The sequence below is a fragment of the Podarcis muralis genome, chromosome Z, assembly GCF_964188315.1.
Source record: "Podarcis muralis chromosome Z, rPodMur119.hap1.1, whole genome shotgun sequence".
Taxonomy (NCBI): domain Eukaryota; kingdom Metazoa; phylum Chordata; class Lepidosauria; order Squamata; family Lacertidae; genus Podarcis; species Podarcis muralis.
In genome coordinates this window covers 41,817,063-41,842,831 of record NC_135673.1, presented here as the reverse complement: position 1 = coordinate 41,842,831, position 25,769 = coordinate 41,817,063, and the positions used below count along the sequence as shown (strand labels likewise).

General features: G+C 42.4%; 1 protein-coding gene across 6 annotated transcripts in view; it reads left to right on the top strand.

The window, feature by feature from the left end:
• Positions 1-25,403, top strand: part of MTMR1 (myotubularin related protein 1) — a 53,616-nt gene extending 28,213 nt beyond the window's left edge. For all 6 annotated transcript variants that reach the window (XM_028714424.2, XM_028714422.2, XM_028714421.2 and 3 more), the window contains 5 exons: positions 9,196-9,402; positions 9,713-9,805; positions 12,871-12,984; positions 15,025-15,201; positions 24,277-25,403. In XM_028714424.2, the coding sequence (XP_028570257.2) occupies positions 9,196-9,402; positions 9,713-9,805; positions 12,871-12,984; positions 15,025-15,201; positions 24,277-24,435 (750 nt within the window). In that variant the 3' untranslated portion in view covers positions 24,436-25,403. The remainder of the gene's footprint in view (positions 1-9,195; positions 9,403-9,712; positions 9,806-12,870; positions 12,985-15,024; positions 15,202-24,276) is intronic.
• The last annotated feature ends 366 nt before the right edge of the window (positions 25,404-25,769 follow it).

The window sequence follows — 25,769 nt, the reverse complement described above, 5'->3', positions numbered from 1 at the left end:
AAGAAAGATGGCAACTCCATGTTATTGCTTTATAGAGAACTGAAATTGTTAATTAAATTTCCAAATCTAATGGGCAGAATGTGAAGTTTGCCCTGTCTAAATATTAGCTTTGCTGATTTTAAAAGACTTTTTTGTGGGGATCAGCTTACATTGTATAATGGTGCTTTCAACTCTTACACAGTCAAACCTTGGTTGTTGAACATAATCAGTTCTGGAAGACTGTTAGACTTCTGAAACATTCGACAACCGTGGCACGGCTTCTGATTAGTTGCAAGAGCTTCTTGCACTCAAGTGGAAGCCACTTCGGATGTTCGGGTTCTGAAAATCATTTGAAAATCAGAGCATTTACCTCCGGGTTTTCGGCGTTGGGGAGCTGAAATGTATGGTAACAGAGGCGTTCGGGAACTGCGGTTTGACTGTACTGCAAAGTTTACCTACAAGATCACCTTACCTTACAAGTGTCCACTCAACCACTTCAATTAGCAAAATTGGTACTATTTCAGGTGGCATATAATAACTGTTCCACATTTGTAAGGATTCAATTGTCTAGTGTGGCAATGCCTACACTTTGGAAGTCCCTGCCTATTGATATCAAGCAGGTGCATTCACTGTACTTTTTTTGACACCTGCTAAAAACATTCCTATTCAGACAAGCCTACCCAGGTGCTCAGAAAGCTGAGGTAATTTTAATGTTTTAGTATTTCAACTTTTTTAGGTTTTAAAGCAGGGTTGTAATTTTTTCTTGATTTTACTGTTTTATCTTTTGTAATCTGCTTTTAGGCTTTTTTTTCTTTTTTACAATCAAGTGGTGTACAGTGGTACCTCGGGTTACAGACTCTTCAGGTTACAGACGCTTCAGGTTACAAGACTCCGTTAACCCAGACAGACAGACAGATAGATAGATAGATAGATAGATAGATAGATAATTTATTACGGTCGGAGGCCAGCTTATAAAACACACTTGGGGTTACAATCCCAGAAGGAAAACAAACATTTAAAACAATGTACAACAATAAATTTAAAATTTATAAATGCGGTAAGCGTATAGACACTTAAAACTTTAAGATAAGCTACCGCAGAGAGATGACCTAGAGTCACCCATGGAACCAAATTTGGGGATTTTCTTAACGAACTAGTTTGAGTCAGGGGATGGTCTGCGCCTACAAATCTGTACACAGAATCTGGCGACCATCCAGGTCATCTTATGATCTTTGCCTAACAGGAAAAGGTCGAATTTTTGCTTTTCCGGGAGGTCAGCAAGCCTCGCCAGCAGGGGATCAATGGTCTCACTACGTGCCTCTTCATAAAAGGGACATATAAAGAACAAGTGCTCTGGGCTTCCTATATCCCCCAATGAACAGGCGCAAAGTCTCTGAGCATATGGGACTTTTTAAAAGGATCCTTCCAGGACTGGTGAAGACAGAGCCGAGCTTCTGGCGAGTGTAAAGGCCCTTCTTGCATTTTTGGATACGAGAAAGAAGAGATATGCTGCCGGTGTGGCAATATATCTCTCAATTTCTCCAATTTTATAGTCGGGGCACCTTGAGCAGTCTTGTTGTCTCTCGGTGTCTATGATTCTTTGCCTGACCATAGCTTTTGCCTGGCCCAACCCCAGACTTAGAAGGGCTTGAGGGGCAAAACCCAGTTTCTGAAGGGTGTTCAGGACTGCTGTCTGCCAGCCTGACTGGAACTGATCACAGAGGATCAGTGGGGCTATTCCTCGGGGGAGCAGATTCAATGTCAATGTCAGTTGTAGATTGATGTTAGGCAGATATAAGCCTCCACTCTCATCATCCCCGTTTCTAGTCTAACCCATGCGTTTGAAACACATCTGGGGAATAGTAGGAAAGCTCTAAGGAGTTTGGATTGAACTCTCTCAAGGGGGAGAAAGCAGAGGAAGGCGGGCCCAGAAAGGATCCATAAAGGAGCTGTGCCAACGTTTTGGCCTTGTATAAAAAATTTAAGAATAAGAATAATAATAATTTTTATTTATACCCTGCCCTCTCCAGCCAAGGCCGGGCTCAGGGCAGCTAACAAGCAATAATAAAAGCAAGTTGAATGAATACAACTTAAAAACAAAATACAACAATTAACATTAAAATATTAAAATGTAGCCTCATCGCAGGAGGAGAAAGGAAAAGAAAAAAGAAAGAGAGGGAGGGAGGGAATCAAATTGGCTCCAAGCCAAAGGCCAGGCGGAACAACTCTGTTTTACAGGCCCTGCGGAAAGAAATCAGATCCTGCAGGGCCCTGGTCTCATGAGGCAGAGCGTTCCACCAGGCCGGGGCCAGAGTTGAAAAAGCCCTGGCTCTGGTTGAAGCCAATCTAACTTCCTTAGGGCCCGGGACCACTAGGGTGTTGCTATTTATGGACCTTGAGGCTCTCCGTGGGGCATACCGGGAGAGGCGGTCCCGTAGGTACGAGGGTCCTAGGCCGTGAAGGGCTTTAAAGGTCAAAAGCAGCACCTTAAATCTGACCCTGTACTCCACCGGGAGCCAGTGCAGCTTGAAAAGCACTGGGTGAATATGCTCCCATGGCAGAGACCCCGTGAGGAGCCTCGCTGCAGCATTCTGTACCCGCTGGAGTTTCTGGGACAGCTTCAAGGGCAGCCCCGCATAGAGCGAATTACAGTATGCGGTTTTTCCCGCTGAGCTCCCAATGGAGTTTATGTGAAGTCTGTTGGTTCCTGAAGCCTGTACCACCATTCCTAGATACTTATAATTTGTGACTTGTTCTAATTTATAGCCTTAAAGTTCCCAGCTTCTAAGCTTTGGTTTCCCCCCAAAAGCGAGTATCTTGGTCTTTTGATAGTTAATTTTGAGACATTCAGTTTCACAGTATGCTGCGAGCTTTCTTAGTGCTCTTTTGAGTCCAGTGGGAGTTCTAGATAAAATTACCACATCATCGGCATATAACAGGACCGAAATATGCCGATTTGTGAGCTTCGGAGGGTGTTCTAAGTCATTGAGTGCAGATACTAAATTATTTAAATAAAAATTAAATAGCACTCTTGCCTTACTCCTTTGAAGGTTTTAATGGGGTCTGTTAGGTGTCCTAGGCGGATACACCTGACTCTAAGAGCCGTGTTTGCGTGCAGTGCCTGAATTAAGAACAGAAGCCTTCTATCTACAGTGGTACCTCGGGTTACATACGCTTCAGCTAAAGTGGTGCTTCAGGTTAAGAACAGTTTCAGGTTAAGAACAGACCTCCAGAACGAATTAAGTCCTTAACCTGAGGTACCACTGTATACTGGTACCCTGGAGTCTATCCCAGAGTCTGGTTCTGGAGACTGTATCGAAGGCTGCTTTTAGATCAATGAAGGTGGCGTATAGTGAGGCCTGCCCTCCTGATTTGTATATGTCAATGAGATGTTGTAACATTAGACAGTGATCTGTCGTGGACCTTCCGGGTCTAAATCCCACTTGTTCTATTGCCAAGATATCTTCATTCTCTAGCCATTCTGTAAACTTATTAAGGAGGCGTTTTGAGTAGAGTTTACTAATCACACTTAATAAGCTAATTGGCCTATAATTCGCTGGGTCTCCTCTGTTGCCCTTTTTATAGAATGGGACTATTATGGCTGTTCCCCATTCCCTTGGGATGTGGTCAGTGTCATCTATGTAAGTAAAGAGGATGGCTAAGAGAGGTGCCCACCAATCCGCCTGTGCTTTTATAATTTCTGGCGTAATGCTGTCCAGGCCCAGGGCTTTGGCCGTTTTCAATTGGTTTTTATATGATTTCACTTCAGTTACTGAAACTGGTGGCCATTTAGCCAATTGTTCTATATTATAATTCTGTAAGTAGGTTCATCATCCTCATACAAAGATTGGAAGAATGAGACGCAAAGGTTAGGGGGAATTTGTGAGGTTAAGGGGGAAATAGCCTTATGGGTGCCAGAAGCTACCAGTTTCCAGAATAGTGTCTGATCTTTTGCTTTTGCCGCACTAATTAATTCCAGCCAACATTTTCTGGTATAGGCATTCTTTTGGTGGATTATTAGGTCTTTGTACTCTTTTTTTTTTTAGGGTACGGACAGCAAGATAGGCTTCCTGTCTGACAGAAGTTTCGGCTGTCGGGGCGGTTTTGTAAGCATTTTGCAGGGCTCTCTTGGCCTCAAAACAGGTGTGATCAAACCAGGGTTTATTTGATGTTATTGGTTTAGTTGGCCTTTTCTCTGTGGTATTAAAAAGATGGGGTTTTAATTGTTGGAGCAGGCTCTCATACTTGGAAATGGAGTCCTCAAGCCTAGGATTATTCCCAGAGCCAGTTAAAATTGTACGGGGTTTTTCAGAGGTTAGAATCTCCTTCAGTTTGGAGTCAAGTGCGGGGGTCCATTTGACTTGGCAGCCAGGTCACTGTAATTCGGTGATCTCTGCAGGGTATACTGTTCTCAGGAAGGGTGACTTGTTTTTAGGATACACCTGCAGGTGCAAAGGGAAATGGTCCCCCTCTATGAATGGGAGCACTTTCAAATTCACTATTTTTGTTAGCAATTTGCTATCAGCCAACATATAGTCAATTGTGCTGGTTTTTGCCCCAGACATAAATGTATATTCCCCGGGGATATTGCCCCTGGTGCAACCATTTAGGATTTGAAAACTTAGCTGCTGAGAGAATTTGAGGAGGCAGGCTCTGGCAAAATTTGAATGTTGGTCCTTTGGCTGCCTTGGTAGTTGGAAAGCCTCCTGGCCAGAGGCATCAGGGTACCCTATTTTATGCCTGTACTGTGGTACCTTGGGTTATATACGCTTCAGGTTACAGACTCCGCTAACCCAGAAATAGTGCTTCAGGTTAAGAACTTTGCTTCAGGATGAGAACAGAAATCATGAAGCGGCAGCGCAGCAGCTGCAGGCCCGATTAGCTAAAGTGGTGCTTCAGGTTAAGAACAGTTTCAAGTTAAGTACGGACCTCTGGAATGAATTAAGTACTTAACCCGAGGTACCACTGTATTTAGTTTCTAAACTGGGGTCATCAGGCCCTAACCTTGCATTTAGGTCGCCCACCAGCAGGACCTTTGCTGGATAAGCTGCTAGCAGTAACCTGACATAAGAATCCAGTCTATTCCAGTTGCCCTCAATGCCAGGGTTTTTGCTAGTTGGGGGAATATAAACGTTAATAATTAGTAAACTGCAGTTTCCCCAGGATATGAGTAGCGCCATTGCTAGATGATCTAGGGGGGACAGCTCCTTACAGGTGGCATTTAGGCATAGTAAGATCAGGATGCATAACCCCCCTTTGAGCCTCCCTGGTCCTCTGCCTGCGACCGCTCTAACTGCATAGGTATAGTATCCTTCCAATGATGGGTTTTCAGCCGCCCGTGTCTCTTGTAGGGCAATGATATTAAAGTTTTGGCAGTAGAAGGGAATGTCTGTAGAATGGAAGAGGCATCTGGCCCAGCCAGCTACATTCCAGGAGAGGATGTTTAGGGCAGTAGTTGATTCTTGGGTTTTTAGATACCAGGCACTCACAGCTGTTTTCTGCCACTGATTCCTCAGGTCCTTTGAGTTGATTGAGCCAAGATGCGGAGAAATGGGGGAGCCTTTTGGGGGAAAGACTAATTTAGGGGTATTAATTTGTCCGTCCGGGCAGCCACCCGCCAAGACATTATTTCATTCCTCTGCATAAATAGCTTCTAGGATGCCTAGGCAGTCCACGAAGATTGAGCCGATTCCCGACGCTGGCACCACTAGTTCGACTTGTTGCGTTTTGGATTGGGCTATTGGAGGGGGTGTAGAAGAGCCCGTTTCTTTTGGAGACAGATATCGTCAAGTTGTCCATTCCTCATTGGTTAAAGGCTTTGATTTGCAATTGGTGTAATTAAATTCCATGGGAGGAGGCGGGGCTAGAAGTGATAGGAACTTCCTTATGGTCAACAGTCTTTCAATTAGTGCATCCTGGGAAAGTTGGATCTGCTCGAGGTAGGTTGTTAGGAGTTGCTCATCCTTTGAGGGGAAATCCTTTTCTAACTTGTTTGATGAGGGTGAGGTTTTGTGCCGCCTGCCCGACTGTTTGAGATTGCCAGCCTCTGGGTGGGGCAGCTTAACGTTTCTGGTGCTGTTGGATTCTGCAGTTCTGGTTTTGGTTTTTGGTCTGGCTGGCCTATATGCTCCTAGAAGCGGTAAAGTGTCTTCAATATTTTCGAAAAAACGGTGCACAAGCAAGCCAGCCCTCAGGGAATTGTCTTTATGTGAAAGGGTCCGTTTAGTTGAGAACCCATCCTTAAAAGTCACTACAGCCCTATTTTGGGCCGTATGATGTGGGAGGAATTTTACATTGGTGATCTTTTTTTGCTGTCACAAGGACTCTGGTGACTATGCTGATTTTTTCAGGAATATTTACTTTTCTTTGAGCGTACGATGGGTGACCTCTATTTGTGGGTAGAGTTGTGAAGGCAAGTTTGTGATTATTTAACGTTAGCTTCCAGCGAATCTGTGTTGTTTTGTCCTGAACCATTTTTGTTATGTTAGGATAGACGGGATTTCCTTGTGACGCCATGAGAAGGGTTGATTGCTTGGGAGCTGAGAGGGCGGTGTGTGTTCTGCTAGGGCATGGGGCTTTTCCTCAGTGCTTTATTGGTGCACATGAGTTTGTGATTTTCTTTTGGGTTGTAGAAGCTGAGTTCTTTGTTGTTATATTCTCCAGCAGCTTAAAGAGCTTTTGGAAATTCATTTTTTTAGTACGGCGGGTCGCCGTTCCTTTCGGCCTCCCAATTTGATGTTTTTGGTCTTTTTCTTTTTTGCATTGGGCATTTTCTCTTTAAGGCCAGTTTCCTGGGAGCAAGGGACCCTCCCTCCTGCACTGAATTGCTTCTGTTTGTTTTTTTGTAATCGAGTCCTGGCTTGGTTTCATCTCCATTAGTCCTATTACTAGATTTCATGTTGGGGAAAGCGACCTCACGGCTCTTAATTAATTCAGTTAGGGTGGTAAGCAGGTTCAAGCTTTCCAAAAGGAAATTTTTAATTGGCTCAAGTTCTTTGCTTATCTGTGTAGAATGGATTTTGAGTAACTCTTCATACATCCCTGACAGGTAGAAGATAAAGTTGTCCGGGTGCTGTAACCTTGGGCTGTTTGGCCATTTGTCTGTCTCAGTCGGGGGAGGGTGCCTTAATTTCTCTCCTGATAGGGAGGGTAAGGGAGGCTCGTTTAACCTGGCTTCTAGGTTTTCCAGGAGTAGCTCCTGTTCTAGACTTGCTTCAGGTCCCTCTTTGGCTAGCTCAGCTTGTTTTAGTTCGGTTGCCAGGTCCACTCCCTCACGTTCGTCGTTAGTTTTTCCTCCTTTCCAATCCAGGTGTGGTCAACAGACCACTCATGAGAATGGAGGTTTCCTGGATTATTTGCTTCATCAGCCTTGGGTTGAAAGTAGGTTGAAATCTTGGCCTGTTTCCTCATTGGGGGAGTTGTTACAGGTTGTGTGGGTGAAATCCCCAGTTCTTTGCAACATTGTCTTGTAAGTACCATGCTCGGAATCAGAAATAAATAGGGCTACTTTATCCAGCCCACAGTTTTAAGGGCTTTGCAAGGGGGGAGTTCAAAGTTGATTTAAGTAGCTTCAAAAGGGAGGGGAGATTTGAAAATCCACCTGACAGCTCCCGCAGTCTTTTACTGATAAAAGTTGGCAGTTACTTTCATAGGTTGAGCCTTTTTATCAGAGTAATTTGATAATTAGAGCTCCTACTCACACAGCAGAGACTCAGCGGAGACTTGACCAGGTGCCATCATCTCCCAGAAGTCAACCCAGAAATAGTACCTCGGGTTAAGAACTTTGCTTCAGGATGAGAACAGAAATCGCATGGCTGTGGCGCAGTGGCAGCAGGAGGCCCCATTAGCTAAAGCGGTACTTCAGGTTAAGGACAGTTTCAGGTTAAGAACGGACCTCCAGAATGAATTAAGCTCTTAACCTGAGGCACCACTGTACAAATTTTAGGAAGCAAGCAAACAAACTTCCCACAGGTTAAGCAAATGATCTAATCTTGATGTGCTTTCCAGGCAGTTGTAATTGGGATTTAGTATTCATGTTTGGCATAGTTTTTAGATATATTCTGCCAAGAATCATTCACCCCATCTACCTGAGAAATGTTGATGGTAATGAGTTACACCACTGCAACAGTTTAGTGCATTGATCTGTTCATCATTGTGTGTGCATGTAACGCTAAACCTTGGCTTAGCAGTACAAGGACATAATTCCACACACTGACTTTATAATAATAAGCTCACTTCAAGCAATGGATTGTGAAACTGTTACTAAAATAGGCTAGAGTATGATATATTATTATACAGTGGTACCTCGGGTTACAGACGCTTCAGGTTACAGACACTTCAGGTTACAGACTCCATTAACCCTGAAATAGTACCTCGGGTTAAGAAATTTGCTTCGGGATGAGAACAGAAATTGCACAGTGGCGGCGTGGTGGCAGTGGGAGGCCCCATTAGCTAAAGTGGTGCCTCAGGTTAAGAACAGTTTCAGGTTAAGAACAGACCTCCAGAATGAATTAAGTTCTTAACCTGAGGTACCACTTTATACCCCTTGGTTGCAGTAAAACCTCTAAGTGGTTTACAAGAAATGTAACACTAAGACTCTTTTATATGCTGGACTAAGCTTTCCAGAAGCCCTCCTACTAGATGCACAGAAGGAGGTGGGGTGGGGAGTCTGCATGAGCTTGATGCTTTGTTTGGGATTGTGGAGGTTTGTCCACATAATAGTAAACCATGATTTAGCATTGCATATGAATGCAGCCTATATGTCATTTGTGGAGGTCTATCAACAGCTGTTAGTAATGATCAGGCCTGTGCAGAGCTTGTCTTAGACCCAGGGAGGGAGGCTTGCTCTTGGCATGTCAGTATAAGTCTGGCAGGCCGCTGGTGGGGGTGCCCCTGGCTGGCTTAGCCCTCCTAGGCCCAAAGCAAATGTACTTGGCTGCCCCCCTGCACGAGCCTGGCTACGGTGACTAAATCAGTACTTGCATGTTCGGCAACAGGATGCCTCTAAATGCTAGGCTCTGGGGAGAAACAAGAAAAAGCCATCCCTTCTTGTAAGGTCCCTCAGGCATGCAGCTGGGCACTTCTGGAAACAGAATGCTAGACTAGAAAGGTCTTCAGTCCAATTATGCAGAGGTGCTGTTTTGCTCTTATCACAAAATGTATTATAGCCGAGTTTGCTTTGGTGCGATATTTCAACTTGGAACCGTCTTTTTAAAGATGCTTCTTTCAGGAGCCGTGAGAATTGCTGACAAAATCGAATCTGGTAAAACATCAGTGGTGGTGCACTGCAGTGACGGCTGGGACCGTACAGCTCAGCTGACCTCATTAGCCATGCTAATGCTAGACAGCCATTACAGAACTATCAAAGGCTTTGAAGTCCTCATAGAAAAGGAGTGGATGAGTTTTGGACATCGGTTTGCAATGGTAATTTCAAAAGGTTTTTGAATTTCTCCTCCTATCTATAAAATTCTGTAAAACTTGTGCCACCTGTCTATGTAAGATCTGCTCTTTACCCACCAGGATACTAAGCATGACTGATAACTTGAATCAGTTTTGGTTGTTATTTCAGTGTAGCTTATTTAGTATCTAATTGTTGGAAGAAACCTAGCTTTTCTGATAACTCTTCTTAATTGTTCTGGGGCAGTTTTTTTAAAAAGCTATTTTAAATACATTTGACAAAAAAAGAAAAAGAAAAAAGGAAGCGTTGCTCCTGACACTCTTTCTTCCTCACTAGCGTGTAGGTCATGGAGATGATGATCATGCTGATGCTGACAGATCACCCATTTTCCTTCAGTTCATAGATTGCGTTTGGCAAATGACAAAGCAGGTAAGGATATTTTTCTAATTATATCTTCTCTGTTTCTAATCCACATAGGAATTAATGCTTTCTTTCGGGGCAGTGAAATTTTGGAACTAGTTCAGTGCACACAGCAGAGTGAAATAAATGTATGCAGAGGTGAAAACATCTAAATTGGCGGGTTTTGCAAGATCAACATTAAGAAATTACCACAAAGGGGCCAGTCATCCTATAAGCGAAGTTCTCCCCATGGAAAGGCTGCTCCTAGCCTCCATTAACCAAAATGGCAGTTTTCATCAGTTCCCCCCTGCCCCAATAGTCTGGTCCAGAGGGTTGTAGGACCCTGGACAACAGCATAGATGTTCGGGTCACTTCCCTCTTCATCAGTAGAAGCCTCAGTAGAAGCCTACATCAGATCAAAGGCCCAACTGTTCATGGAAGGATACAACTTATTTATTGGTGTTTGATACCTGAACGTTTAATAAAGTTTTCTCTGGCATGACATGATAATATAACAAAACAAAAATATTTTCTGGAGAGAAACAGAAATTTGAGAGTGAAAATTCAAAGCTTTTTGAGCAGATTTTATAAAATGGATGATACTTGCATTTCTTTTAACAATGCACAATACCACAAATCTGTATAACGCTCATTTTACACTTAAGTTCATATTCCCAATAAATTGATTTGAGGAACTGTGAACCACATCTCAACACTGCTTCAGCATGATTGTCACAGAGAGCTTATTCTTCCAAAGGCAGTTGCTGGTGCCCTCTTGCTAGATCTAAATTAATTCTGAACTTCTATTATGTAATTCTGTTGTGGATTTAAATAATACTTCTTTCAAACTCCTTTACAAACAACAAAATTCATCTCAAGCTGCCCTTCCTTTATATTTTGCATTGCAGCTTGAAAATTGGGACCTTGTTATACTTTGCTACTCTGCAAAAAGTCACTCACTTATTTTTCTGTGATTTGAACTTTGCATGAATGAGGTGTTTAATGTTACCTTGTTTGTTTCAGCATGCTCAGTTAAAGGATGTTGCTTCCTTTTTGGAAAGTCATGCAACTATTTTTTGCAGGAGAAAATTTTCCAAAATGCTTTGAACACCTGGAAGCAGCAAAAACCCTTTAGGGGCAGACCCTTAACTCAGAACAGCCTTGTTGTTGGTTTTTTGTGATCTCCCTATTACTTGCTATAAACTGTTTAGTTGCCCTCTAGTAAAGGACTGTGAAATGACTTTGCCAGTTCCACATGTGTACAAAATCTGAATCCAGCAAGAGATTTAAAATTGAACAGTTATAGCCCTGAGAGGAGAGGAAAGTAGAATGCAATAGAACCAAAAGGGAAAACTGGGACATTGTTCATAGGGCAGACACCTCATATTTTTTCAGAGAACACAATTTCTTAATCTCATCCAAACCATTTATCAATGTCTTGATCCTGAAAGATGGTAAGAGAAAAGAGCTCTTCCCCTCATATAGTTTATTACCCTGTACTTGCAGCAGTTCAAACAGACTCAGTACCAGTTCACAGGGTTTATGGCACCTTTGTCTTTATATAACCACCTATTACACTAGCTGCTGCCAAATGGAAGTGAGCTACATGCTTACATAAAAGGTTATCCTTGACACCGGTCCACACCCAGCAGCCTTCTGGCTTTAAAATAAGTTGATATCTTATTGGGGTTTTAATGCTTGAATATCCTTATAGAAACTGCCGTGAGCACAGCACACACACATAGAGTGCAACTTGTTCTCTTGGCTACAATAGAAGACCTATTTCAAGCCTCATTTTAGCAGAGGCAGGGGTGAGAGGTGGTTTAGCTCTCCAGGAGCACATCCGTACCCACAGCTGCCATGTTGATGACCACTGCTTTATAGGTTTATTCAAAATGATTGCCTAGATCAGAAGTTATGGCAATGCTTACCTAGCTATATTCCTGCCTTTTTATTGGATGAGATTGTCAAAAGCTTGAGGTGAGGTGGGAAGGAGGGCACAAAAGGGGTGTAAGGATAGATGGGTTCAGCTTACGCGTGGTGGGCACAGCCTCCATCCAGCAGCGCTTAAAAGAGATTGCCACATGTTTTTCTATTGTGGATGCAGCAAAAATACTTAAACCTACATCATATGCCACTTATCACTGCTTCATACCGTAGGCAAATGTTGTAATAGCTGCCTTGTTAAACTCAGAATTGAATCCACACCCCAACAGATGTAAAAATGTTTCAAGTGACAGCACAGCCACTGAGGTCTACTTTGGATGAAGCATTGAGCTGACAACTCTTTCCAAAAACTACATTTTGAATGGTGGAGTCCCTGAAAAAGAAAATTCTAATTTCCCAGTGATAGAAGAATCCTTTTTCATTTGCAAGAGCTCAGCACACACACACGCACACAATTACACAATACCTTCCTAAACTTGATGAGCTGCAATTGAGATAGTGTATGAACTCCATTTGATACTGTCATATGTGAAAAGTATTTTGTTACATAAAAGCGCTGCAATAGAATGTAGTTATTTGGATGTGGCTTCAATTCCCTGTGAGTCCTGCCACATTAGTCTTCCTTTGCTTCCTTTCATAAGGGAAAGAACTGAGTCTCTTGAATTCACAGAAAAGAAACTAAGAGCCTATGGGAACCTTCCTAAACAACACCCTCCCAATACAGTGCATATGTCCAGAGTTGCCAAATGCTAGTACAACTCTCTAGTCTTACAATTTAAATGTCTCTTTGACATTTTGTAAACCTTCATATTGCATTTTACATTAGAGATTTCTCTCTCTCTCTCTCTCTCTCTCTCTCTCTCTCTCTCTGTGTGTGTGTGTGTGTGTTCAAATAAAATACAATAGGCCTGAAATCTGGCTTACATTCCAGGGATCACACCTAAATCCAAAATTACGTATAGTCAAAACACATTGGGTTCAACAACGGATGGGATTGCTAAAGTCATTTTCCCCAGAACCCCACCCCTTTACCACACCCTCTTAAATTTTTAAACAATTTTTTGCCACACACATAAGGCTGAATGTGCACAAGCTTACTGTACTGTTTTCCCTTAACAAAAAGTATAATTTTTTTGTTGTTGTTTTAGTTTCCAGCAGCATTTGAATTCAATGAGCTGTTTCTGATCACCATTTTGGATCATCTTTATAGCTGTCTTTTTGGCACCTTTTTATACAACTCTGAGCATCAGCGAATGAAAGAGGTAAAGTAAATCACCCATGTAATGGTTTTACAGGAGCCAAAAGAAAATTTGAGGCTGTTTTGCCTGTTCTGTAGAGCTGAAAGTTTTTAAATGTCACCTAGAAATGAATTTTCATATTCCTCTTGACATACCAATAGGCACCAGATGCCACGAATACAGGCAACTTCTCCCCTCTCTTCGAATCCATTAGGTTATGTGAGCCTCTATGAAACCTGAGGGGAGCCCATGAGACAGTGATAGAGCAAGTTGAGAGTCCCAGCCTCCTTCTCCATCTAAAAGGACATCAAATAGAAAGGCGAAGAAAGCCTTCTGGGCTTGGCAGGCCTTGGCAAGTTGCTTCCAGTCAGTGTAGTCAGTACTGGGCTCAATGGACTAATGTTCTCAAAATAAGGTGGTTCCATATGTTCAGCACATAATGATTTTTCTCTAGTCAGGATCTTTCTGAGCATACCTCAGTTGCATGAGAAATATGAATAGTGGATTTTGAAGGATCCTGGGTACAACACCCAGCTAATGAGCCAAATCGTGCTAATTTATACCTCGAGAGAGAGAGAGCCGAGGGAAAGCACATGCTAAACTATGTCACCCCCCTTTTCCCAGGAAGAAAAATGTTAGTACAAACATAACCTTTTGTGTTTTGGTATATATCTGACTTTAAGTGACTGATTCAGCACAGCAAATTGCACAATTGCACCACAAGATGGAGCTGAATTACATATTCTCACCAAGTATGTGCCTACCAGGCAGCTCCCTCTCATGAATGGATAATCTAATGCAGCTCCCTTTAAAAAAATGCAATTTAAGAGACAGCTGTAGTGGAAACAGATGCTTTGTAGCACTGGAAGAGTATAAAATTGCAAGATGATGCTGATAAGAATTCAGATTCTGAAACCTTGATTTAATAATGGTTTCATAATGATGTTTGTATTTGGTCATAGAATTTTAAAACTGCTAAGAATAAACCTAAACATGGACATTTAATTAGAAACATAGTATTTAGATAGGTATAGGGAGACTGGTAAAAATAGGTTATAACCCTTTTCTAAAATACTGCCTCGTTGTTTCTGTACGTAAGTGTTTTTTTCTTTCCTGACATCTCAGTAATTTTCTTACTTTTCAGTGGGTTCCACCCCCCTTCTGATAGCATTCAGTGTTTACCTTTACCATTTTAAGCCTATTTTTCCTTATAGGTGGAGGTAGAAATTCAGTATTTTCCAATGGAAGCTTATTTGATAACGTTAAATTTGAAAAATCATAAGAAATTATTGTTGCATCAAAATATTGCCCGTCTTTTTCTTAAAAGGAAGCGAGTTTGGGACCATGATATCTCTTAAAACAGAAATTCAGTGCAAAATGTAGGGCTTGTCCACACTTCCACTTCTTCTGTGACTAGAAAGCAGGAGTCTGAGCTATTCTCCACTTGTCTCATGTTTTGCATGAGACATTTTGCCTTTGCACTGCCACTTTCCCCCCGGAAAACTGCTCTTCAGTGCCAAATTGGAGCAAATGTCAATCTGGAGACAACCCGATTGATGTTTGCTCTGATTCAGTGGTAAGCAGTGGATTTTCCTGGGGGGAAATGGCAGGACAAGCAGAAGTGTAGATGGGCTCTTAGTAAATTCAAAACCTTCGCAAGAGATCTGCAAGTTAAATACCGGAGTGGATGTGTTTCCTATTGTGGTCCTTGTAGCTCTGGCATTCCATGTAGGTTTATTGAGGATTCCTTGGTGAAAATAAATGTTTCCCTGGAAGATGGTTTGTCCATTTTTGCCAGTCTTCCCCAGCACTGTGGCCACTGTGGGAAATTGTAAGGTTTTGTTCTGTGTCTTTTTACAGGGCAGGGTATTCTAGGTTGCATTCTAAAGACAAACAAGTGTACCCCAAACAGAGAACCTACCTAAGATGATGCCCCAATGCACACGAGTTCCACAGAAGATGTTCCTCAGCCAACAGATTGATGTAAAAATGCTTCCTTAATAGTTAGAGGTTTGAAAATATTTTCATTATAATTGTTTACAAGTATTATTATTTTTCCTTCAGGAGATCAGCACAAAGACAATCTCTTTATGGTCCTACGTTAATAGTCAGCTTGATGAATTCAGCAACCCTTTCTACGTAAACTACGAAAACCATGTCCTATATCCAGTTGCTAGTCTAAGCCATTTAGAATTATGGGTGAACTACTATGTACGATGGAATCCACGAATGAGACCCCAGGTATACATTTGTTTGCTTTTCAATTGAATTTCTTTTGCAATTTAAAAAAAAAAAGGAAATACTAAAGAGGTCTAGAAACCGTCAGGGCTTTGATTGTTTGGTAAAATAATCAAAGGAATGTGATTCTGTCCCTTTCATCTCTGACTGGAGCAACATATTTTTAAACAACTGGCTGCTGCTCAAAATGGCCAGTTGGAGGGCTTCAGAATTTTGACTGGCCTTGATAGCTAATAATTATTTGTGATAGCCTGCAATCCTGCCCACCCCCACAAATCTGGGACATGCAGAGCTTTAGCCTGCCACTCTGTGCTACAGAGATGCTTGGGAGCTGTGTGAGTATTGCTACTTCCAAGTGCCTCCAAGGCACTCCCTATAGTTCCCTGCACATGCTATTCAGTTCCGTGGAGGAGCAATATCTCTTTCCATCCAACATAAAGTGATAGACTCCCTTTCCCAGCCCCCTCCAAAATCCTTCAAGTTCTAGACAATGTGTGGAGAACTAGGGAGGGAGGAGGGACCCAGCACAAAGTAAGAGATGCAGCTCTTTAACACATTGCACACACATCACCATTTCATTCATTTTATATATTTTTTATTTTTTTGCTCAGCTTTGCTGTATTTTGTGGTGATCTGAAAGTTCTCTCTGTGGCAGATTTTCACATGTGCAAGCTGTCAGATGCTGACCAAGCAACCATGAATCAACCTCTGATCTGCTGTGAGGGAATGTTTCCTCGATGGCAGTCGTTGTGTGTGCTTTCCTTCTTGTATTTGTGACTCAAGTGCATCGTTTTGGTTTATAATTTGTGCTGATCTATGATTATTAGTCTTCTCATCTGCCACCTTTAGCAATGGGCAAGTCCCCATCTGTGTCCACACTCATTTTTTTCAGGGACCAAAGAAGTCTGTGGCAGTCCTGCAAACACTGGAGGCCAGGACCCAGGGATAATATAGGATTAAAACTACCCTTGCCTAGGGTGCAGTTCACTCAAACAAGTCAGTATTCAAAACCTAGGAGAGGCAACTGTGGGTAGCACAGTGCTCCAATTTACCTGGCTGTAGCTGATTTTATAGCACCCCCCTCTCCCGGGTTTCAGTTTGATGCCCTTCTAGGATTACGCATTGTTCTTCTTTGAAATATGTATCTGCACAGTACACAATTAAAAGTTACTGCGATAGGATCCAATTGAATTTCCCAACCTTACTAGGGCTGAACATCTGAGCTGGTCATCTTCCTTCTACTCAGCTCTTTTAGAAGCCACATTTTAAGGCTTAAACTGTTACCAGTTAGCACTAAATCTTTTTACCTTTAGGTTTTGTGTTGCTGTAGGAGGAGGAAATTTTGGACACGAAAGCTGCATAATCACTAATTCTCTCATAGGACCTATTAAAAAAAGTCTCATTTTGTTGCCAGATTGGATTATCTGTTTGCGCTGACTCTTCTTTTCTCTCCCTTTTCTAAAAGCAGACTTACCTTTTACGACTGCTAGTAAAGGTACCTAACCCCTCTCTCTGGAATACCTTGGCACCTTCTGTGAGAGAGTATTTTTCAGCTTTTCTTTCCTCAGGGTGGATTCTTTCAGAAATCAGTTAAAAATGCAAATTTGCAAGAATTTTATGTTACTGATGAGATGAGAATTTTCTAAACAGATCTGGTCAGTAACTCTGAATGCCACCAATTCTAACCGTAATGAGGATTGTGCCCATGTGGTGTAGAATTCTGGGTTGTAATCATTGCTGGTCCTACTCAGAATAGACTTAGTGAAGTTAATAGACATTAGTAACTTGGGTCCATTAATTTCAGTAGGTTTACTCTGAGTAGGACTAGCATCTGATAAAGCCCTCTGTTTTGGTTCTTACTAAAAGTGCCAAAACACTTTTGTACGTTCTGTCGTACAAAATGTTCTGACATTCCTTTTTTGTTGAGGAATGCACTAAGTGCTTGATAGGGAGATTTTGGATCAAGGCTACTTGGAGTGTGGCAATGTGCAGAAAAGTCTTCTGTGCAGGAAAGATCAGGCAGCCTGAGGTCAGGTCATAACATAAGAATTGCATCCCCATCTACCCATAGTTAAGTATATGTGTTATGCATGTTTCAATAGAAATAGAGTGTAAAACAAAAACAAAAAACTCTAGTATTTACATACCACAGCTATAGACAGATAGTTAAGTCATACAATAATAAGAACTTATGAATCAGCAAACAATGGGAAACAGCAAATGGTCCTTAAAGGTTCCAGTCAGAGACAAATGTTTCATTATATAAATCATCCAATGAAACTGAATGTTGGAAGATTCCTGACAGGTAAAAGAAATGTCTTCTTTTCTTAGCAGATATCTAAATACATTCAAGGAGCATAATAGGGCTATCAAGGCCAACTAGCACAATGGCTGTATTCTACCTCCACTGTTGGAGGCAGCATGCTTTTGAATGCCACTTGCTGGGATTAATAGCAAAGGAGTCCTGTCACAGCTACACTTTGGCTCATATAGGACTAAGAGGTTTAGTCTGGACTGTGTGGCATGCTGGGAATATCCTGTCCCTAACCCCCTCTCTTGTTTTGTGACATGAGTTTATTGCTGGAAACAGCTTGACACTGAACTTCAAGAGATCTTGAACTGATGAAACTGGCAATGTGAAGGTCTTTGGGTGGAGACCTATAGCCAAAACACCTAGCCCTAACTGACATGCTCCACCTTTTTTTGTTAACTTTCCTTAGCATAGTTACCGTATTTTTCGCCCTATAGGACGCACTTTTTCCCCTCCAAAAATGAAGGGGAAATGTGTGTGCGTCCTATGGGGCGAATGCAGGCTTCAGGAAGCTATCCACAAGCCTTGCAAGCCCGGTGGGAGTTCCCGCGGGCTCGCAAGGCTTGCGGGCAGCAGCCCAAAGCACGGGGCGCGCTGTACAGCACGCCCCTGTCTTGGTTCCCCGACCTGGTTTGGAGGCTGGCGGTGGGGAGAAGCGTGCTGGGGGGACAGCCTTCCCGCTGTCCCCCGAGCTGGGGAGACAGCCTTCCCACTGTCCCCTGACCTGTTCTGAAGGCTGGCGCGCGCTTCTCCCCGGCGCCAGCCCCACAGGCTTGGGGGACAGCGGGGAGGCGGAGTGCCGCCATCCCACTGTTCCCCAACCTGGTTTGGGCTTCAGGCAGATATCCGCAAGCCGTGGGAGCCCGGCGGGAAGTCGCGCCGGTCTCCCAAGGCTTGCGGAGAGCTGCCTGTTCTGGGGGCTGGAGTCAGGGGAAGATCAGGCTTTTTTTAAAAAAAATGTTTTCTTTATCCCCCCCCCCCCAAAAAAAAACAACAACCTAGGTTCGTCCTATGGGCCGGTGCATCCTATGGGGCAAAAAATACAGTACTCTTTATGTTAATATGTCACCATCTTGGATGTGAGTCCTGGAGGACCAGCTCCCTGCCTTTTTCCACCTGGCCTGGAAGATAGGGGCTTTGATTGACTCCAGCTAAAAAGACCAAGGCTGCTGAACAGAATCCTTGGCTGGGATTTTGTTTCGGTGTTTGTTGTGGGAGGGTAGTTGTTGCTGTTGTTTCTGTTATTTTTTTGGACCTTACGATTTCATGTAGATTTCAGTTTGGTTGTGTGCTTTTTGATGTTTTATTTATTATTTATGACTACCTTTGCTATGTCTGTAGGTACGTGATTTTTTATATGTTGTAAGCTTCCTTGAGCATGGTCTTAACTTTGGAAAGGCAGTATGCAAATAAAATGATTGATTGAAACGGAGAAAACCATTTATCTGGCTTTTGCCATCAAGCACTTCGAGCTAAGGAAGGAGCCCCAGAATTAACTGGAAGAGTGTGGCATTGGGGGAGCTTGTATCCCACCAACAAACCTGCCTAAGCCATGCAGCTAGATCTGCTGTGCCTTCACTGGGCCTGTGGCCATGCCTGTTGCAGACAGGTGGGCAGAGGGACACTTGAAACAGGACACTGTGTCTTACCAGGGCACAAAGGGAGTATCAACAAGTGACCTGTGGAAGTGCCTCATAGAAGCAAGTCCTTGCTCTCAAGTCTCCCAGCTGAAAGTAATGCTAGTTCCATCAGTTCACTGAGCAAAACCACAGTCCCTGTATTCAAAGGCTTTAAGCTGAGGAGCTGCTGAAATGGCAGTTGCTTGCTATAATGAATACCTTACAGGAGAAACCGATTTGAGAATGTGGCTACAATCTTATGCATGCTTACTTGGGAATAAGCACCATTAAACAGTGAGACTTAACTTCTGAACAAACATGAACTGTGTGAGTAGGACAGTTCGAGTGTGCTCAAGTTCACCTATGAGAGAAGGGAGCAGCAACAGAGTGGAACCATTAGTAATGTCATCTAGATCTAAAGGTAGAATTCTGTGACTCAATGGAGGACTGCATTTTTATAGCGAAAAACAAAATGGGTGAGCCTCAAAATATGTATAGTGCACCATTTACTAATTTTTAACATGTTGCCATTTCATGCCTGTATGTCTAGCCTATGATTATCCTGCTTTTCATACTAGTTGCTGATTTGCAGCCAATTTTATGTTCTCAGCCTCCCAAAGTTTTGAGTTGTTTCCGCCCCCCCTTGTCTTCCCTGATCTTGAACTACTTTTTCTTTGCCAAAGTGACAATGCTGTGCTTCCATTCCTCAAAACACATTTGCTCTTTTGTTGCTTCTTTAATTCTCAGATTCCTTGTTCCTTTTAGAGCCTCTTAAGCTTGTAAATCGCTTGGGAGATTGATCTGATATTGACATTTGCTTTTTGTGCACGTTCAGTTTGTATTTCTGCTACGTTTCAGAAGCACTCCTTTTTATGGTAGATTTAAAATGTTGATCCAATGTGACTACGATGCTTTCGTTCATGGGACTCATTGTGCAGTGTTGTTTAGGGCTTGAAATTAGTTCTAGTGGGAATATTTGCTGTTTGAAAGACTATCAAAAGCAACAACTGTAGAACATTGTCCATTTGAGCCATCAAAGGAATGTGTCCAGACTCTATAAAATAATAGTTTTATGCTCTTCTCTACTACAGAGTTCATTGGACTGGGTCCAGAGCCTTTCATTTTTTTGTGCTGGATTCAGAACAGCAACTTTTGCCACTGTTGGAAGCTCTTAAGGAACATAATAGTGCCATGCCAGAGGTTTTGAAGGGTGACAGAGTGAGTCCAAGGTTCCTAATGCTGATGTAGCCTTTTTATGTGGAGAAGAGGAGGTTCTCCTTTCTCCCCATTCTTCAGAGTTGAAAGTGCGATCATGGAGCCAACATTGTTTGTGGTGTGCAGTAGGCCTACACAATAATTTTGTGACCCACCAAATTAAACACAGCTCACCAGTCCCATGTATCAAGCCTGCTATGTGATTGATAACCCTTGTTTTTGCAATCCCTTTCAGCCAACAAAATAAAAATATGGCGGTGGGGCTTCCCTGCATGCCTTGTTAGTTGCTGTCACCATGGTGGATTACAAATTGTGCAAATTTGGTGCACATGCCATTATTGTTGTTGTTGTTGTTGTCGTCTCACTACAGTCTCTAATCAAATTGGTTTTGCACTGCTTGAGAAATCTGCAAGAGCCTTTTGACCATAAGGATAGTAGTGGTGGTCAGGGCTTTTTTTCAGCCAGAACTCTCTGGAACTCAGTTCTGGCACCTCTCAGTTGGATGCCAGTGCCTTATACCAGAACAAAGATGAGTTCCGGCACCTCTTTTTCTAGAAAAATAGCACTGTTAGTGGTACCATTTTAAACTCTCCAGGCCCTGAGGGAAGCAGATTAGAACTTCCCTGTTGCACCACAGTAGCTACAAAAGCGGGGATAGGATCAGGCTCTACATAAGGCATAGGCAAACTCGGCCCTCCAGATGTTTTGAGGCTACAACCCCGATCATCCCTAGCTGACAGGACCAGTGGTCAGGGATGATGGGAGTTGTAGTCCCAAAATATCTGGAGGGCAGAGTTTGCCTATGCCTGCTCTACATCAAGCAATTGATTTAAAATAGTCTTTTTATTCTACTGCTGCTTTTCTTCCCAGTGCTAAAATTGTGATGTTTCTTTTTTAAAAGAGAAGGCCTACAATAGAGGATATACATTCATTGCTGAACAATTTTCTTTTGAATAGCTGTTCTTGAGCAAGTAAAAAGGAAGTGCAAGAATGCACACTTGCTATCCATACAATTAAGAACTGGCAGTTCTGTAAGTGAGTAGCTATTATACTGCCTTTTATGCTTATCCTTGTTGGTATGGAGGATTTTGTGATCCTGACGTACTTCACAGTGCTGAGAGAACAGGGGGGAAATTGGTGCAGTCTCCATCGTCACTGACATTTATAATTTGAAAAAGAAGGTACTCTAGCAGGCATAAAGGATCTGTGTGGGTTTGTGGTTGAGTTTGTTGGGAGTCAGAAGCTGCTTTGGCTTCATGTAGCCTCTTCCCTTGGTTTTTATTTTTCAGCCTTGCCCATCAAACTGTCATAGCAACCTCACACTTCTAAATCCACAGGTTTATTATAATTAGCTACACAGTGGCAGGCAGCAATTTTCAATATTTAGTAAATACATAATAAATAATGAAATGAAATCCTAGAATCGCTTGCCTAACTTAAAACTAGTACTTCACTACTCAGGTGTGCTGACTGAAAGAACAACTTAAAACAGTTGCAAGGAATATAGTACACTGTGTAACCAGTGGAAATAAGCCCACAGCTACTTTTGCAGATTAGTTAGTGTATGCTGTATGCATTTTCATCAGACATCACTCTGGGCATGGGAAATGATGACATAGAAAACAAGCAACTGCTCACATAATCAAATGCCGTATGAACTGACCTGGTAGACCAATTGCCAGTGGTTTAGCAAACTATGCGCTTCCTTGAAACATAACAAACAGGGCATCAGTTTTTTGTTGAAGGCTCCTTGAAGATTAAATTGTGTTGGTTAGCAGATGTTTTCCCATTGTGACTTTTTCCCTCTCTTTCATCTGTGTTTGTTTTAACACATTAGTAGAACAACTGATACCTCTATAAGTAATTTAATTTCTGGAATCAAAGTGGAGGGATTCATCTTTTTTTTATCAGTGCTAATGACTTTTCATATATTTGTAGCCTAATTATCTATAGGAAAACTGGAAGTGTTATTGAGTGATCGCCCAGTCAATTTTACAGCAAGATTAGGAAACTGATGGTTCTTTCCAGCCCTGAAATTGCTAGATAGAAGCAGACTGGTGTTCTTGTCCACCTCTCTGTGAAAGAAAACTGAAATAGGTGTGTGGCTGTCTCACTTTCCCATATTGGGTATATTCAGCTGCAGAGTAGAAAATGTGTATTGCTTTCAAAGCGTTGCCTAGCAGCAGACTACAAGCTGTCCACAGTGACACTCATAATTCACTAAAGGGAAATAATTCGCCAAAGGGAAGAGACCCACACCTATTTCAGGAAAGCAGGGTTGCAAAAGCTACTTGAACACAGACCAGGAATCGGTTCACATTTGTTCTACATATCAGGCTTTAAAACCCTACCTACAAATAACACCCTCTGATATGCATGTTTCTTTGGTCACCTTTCAGGTGTGAAAAGGGACTGGTTGCTCACTAGTGAAGGAACTGGTGTCATTCTCCAAGGTGTACTCTTGTTGCCTTTATTGGGCAGCTGAGCTCAAAGATGGGCCTTTGAGCTGATCCCTTTTTGCCCCATGCTCAAGAGTTGGTTTACGGTTCCATCCCATGTTGCTTCATGCTTCTCACTTCCCCTTTCCCCAGACAGCCACCAAGAATTTTACACCAGTGTAAAATTCCTTTGGAGAACAAAGCAATGGAGAATATATTCTCGTACCTTTGTAACAATTTTGCAAAAAAATCAAGGGTTGTCGAGTATTAAAGAATATGGAATCATGTACACAGGTTGTGCCAAATTCACAGCAACATCAGCAGTCTGAAGTCCAGTTGCCCAATTAGCAATTTTGTTGGGAATGTCCAACTCCCAAATTTCTCCTTTTCAGCTCTAGTTTTGCCCTCCACTCCCTGCCTCCCCCACCCCCCTTGATTTTCCTGGAACCGATTTAATGACACTTTATCTGTAAAGGTAAAGGGACCCCTGACCATTAGGTCCAGTCGTGACCGACTCTGGGGTTGCGGCGCTCATCTCGCTTTATTGGCCGAGGGAGCCAGCGTAGAGCTTCCGGGTCATGTGGCCAGCATGACTAAGCCGCTTCTGGCAAACCAGAGCAGCGCACGGAAACGCCATTTACCTTCCCGCTGGAGCGGTACCTATTTATCTACTTGCACTTTGATGTGCTTTCGAACTGCTAGGTTGGCAGGAACCTTACTGGGGCCTTAATTAATGAAAGGTGCCCAGTTAAAACTGAACAAGTAAAATAAATAAGAAATATCACAAAATGTGGGAAAAGAGCAGGATTAGACCAATCTGGGGTTGAGGCCACAGTGTAACTACCATCTTAATATAGGAGGAGGCTAGCTGTGATGAGGTTTTTCTCAGTTTCTGAAGAAGCAATTTCCATTTTCTCTGACAGTTAACAATGGTAAACCAGGTAAGAGAACACTGAAACAGTATGCCTTTGACATCTTCCTGCCTGTCTTCCTAAGTTTTCCAAGCCTCTGCTATTTGTTTGGTAAAAGGTGTACTTTATTGGAGGGAAGAATTATTCCAGTTTTAATATCCAAAAGGCAATTACCGACAAATAACTTAAGCCAGAGAGTTGACCTTCTCTGTGGCTGTGCCTGCTAAGGGAGGCCCATCTCGTCCCTTCTGAGGTGGCTTCCTGCCATTGTGCATAGATGCCTTTTCCTGCGTGCCTTTGCCTTTCCAAATTTCCCCAAGTTGTTAATTTAAGTGTAATTGTGTTATCTGCTATCTTTTTTTAAACTGCTGTTTATTTTGTTGGTTTTGTATTGTTGGTTTTGACTGCTCTAAGCATTTCTTTTAACGGCGAGTCGGGATAAACCTGATTCTAATGAATGGCTGAATAATAAACATTTAATAGTAGATTTGCATTTCTTTGACTTGGAATACACTCCACCCCCCCCCACCCCCCAAAATCTGGCATTTTATTACTCAAACAAAATCTGTGTTCATTTCCAACAGATGCCAATTCATCAGAATCTGAAAGAACTCCTTGTCATCAGAGCTGAGCTCCAGAAGAGGGTTGAAGAGCTGCAAAGGGAAGCAGCAACACGTTCCATTTCTTCTTCATCAGACCGGGGATCTTCTCCTGCAGCCACACCAGTGCATACCTCTGTCTGATGCAAGACTAAAACTATGGGCATGTTCTGGGCAGTGGAATACTCCACCACCCCTGAGAGTAATATGTCAACATCAACTCTTCCTGCTGTTATGCTGAGGTAAAAAAAAGTGCTTCCTTGCGTGTAACGCTGTAGATGGTGGTTGCCAGGGTGTTTTTTTTGTAATGTGTCTTTTTGATGTCTCTAATTGAATTGGCAATTAGAAAGTTAATTTTTATCTTAAGCAACCTGCAACAGACTGCTCAGAAACTGGGAATTCATCTATCAGGTAAATGCTGCAGTGAGAATTTCCATGGAACTGCCAAGCCCACAGTGAGCCAAAACATACCCAGAGACCATTCTTCCTAAAAGGGGAAGCCCTCTGGTTTCCTTGGTACTTATTATGTTTTTTAGGGGGGGACCACAACAAATACTATATTTCTTGGGACAGTTGTAGATGATCTGATGCACTTTGAAATGGATTTAATTTTTTAATTATAGCCAGTTGTATATTTTGAATAAATATGCCATTAAAGGATGAGCAGGATTTGCCAACTGCGAGACACTTGGTAGTTATAATATAATCTTCACAGCCAAGATTGCTAAATGAAGTTTTGCAATTTTTCTGTAGCTATTGTCCATTTATCTACCTGAGTGAGGTACTGAATTGACTCAGTTGTGTCATTCATTGCTCTGTACAAAACTTTATAGTTTCAAATGGCCTTTTCACCTAGCTAGATTTTGAAATGTGTAAATTGCAGTTATTTAGTTTATCATATCTTGTTAAAAATCTGTACACACCAAGAGCCTTCGGTTGTTCTTATTGCATACAAGTCTATGCAAGGCCAAACACTCTTCTTAAGCAGAATTACAGGAACTATTCTTTTCAAATGTTTGGGGGTGGAGGGTAGTAAATTGTAATGATAGTAAGTTTTTAAGGAAAAACTGTCATTAATTGGTTCCTTGAAACAATAAAGACTTGTTTTAGTCCTTTTTGGTTCATTTTCTTCTGGATTTGCATTGCCATACAACGCGAGTGACCAACCAGCATCATGTCTATTCAAGTGACAGGGATTGGAGTAAGGTAGCTCACAAACTGTGGAGAAGTAGGACTGCACTTCAGCCTACTCTCTGGCTTGTAAAAGGCTAGGCAGAACCACTGGGGGCAGTGAAGGTGGCATTTGCATTGGTGCAACAGTATTCTGTTCGGACTTCACTTGTCGCATATTTGCCAAAAAAGGCTCACAGCCACTGCCAATCACCCACTTTTCTAGCCCCTGTAAAGACATCTTTGCTTTGGGATCATGAAAAGAAACTTCCTAAGAGTTAAAGCTGTTCTGCAACGGGGCAGTTTTG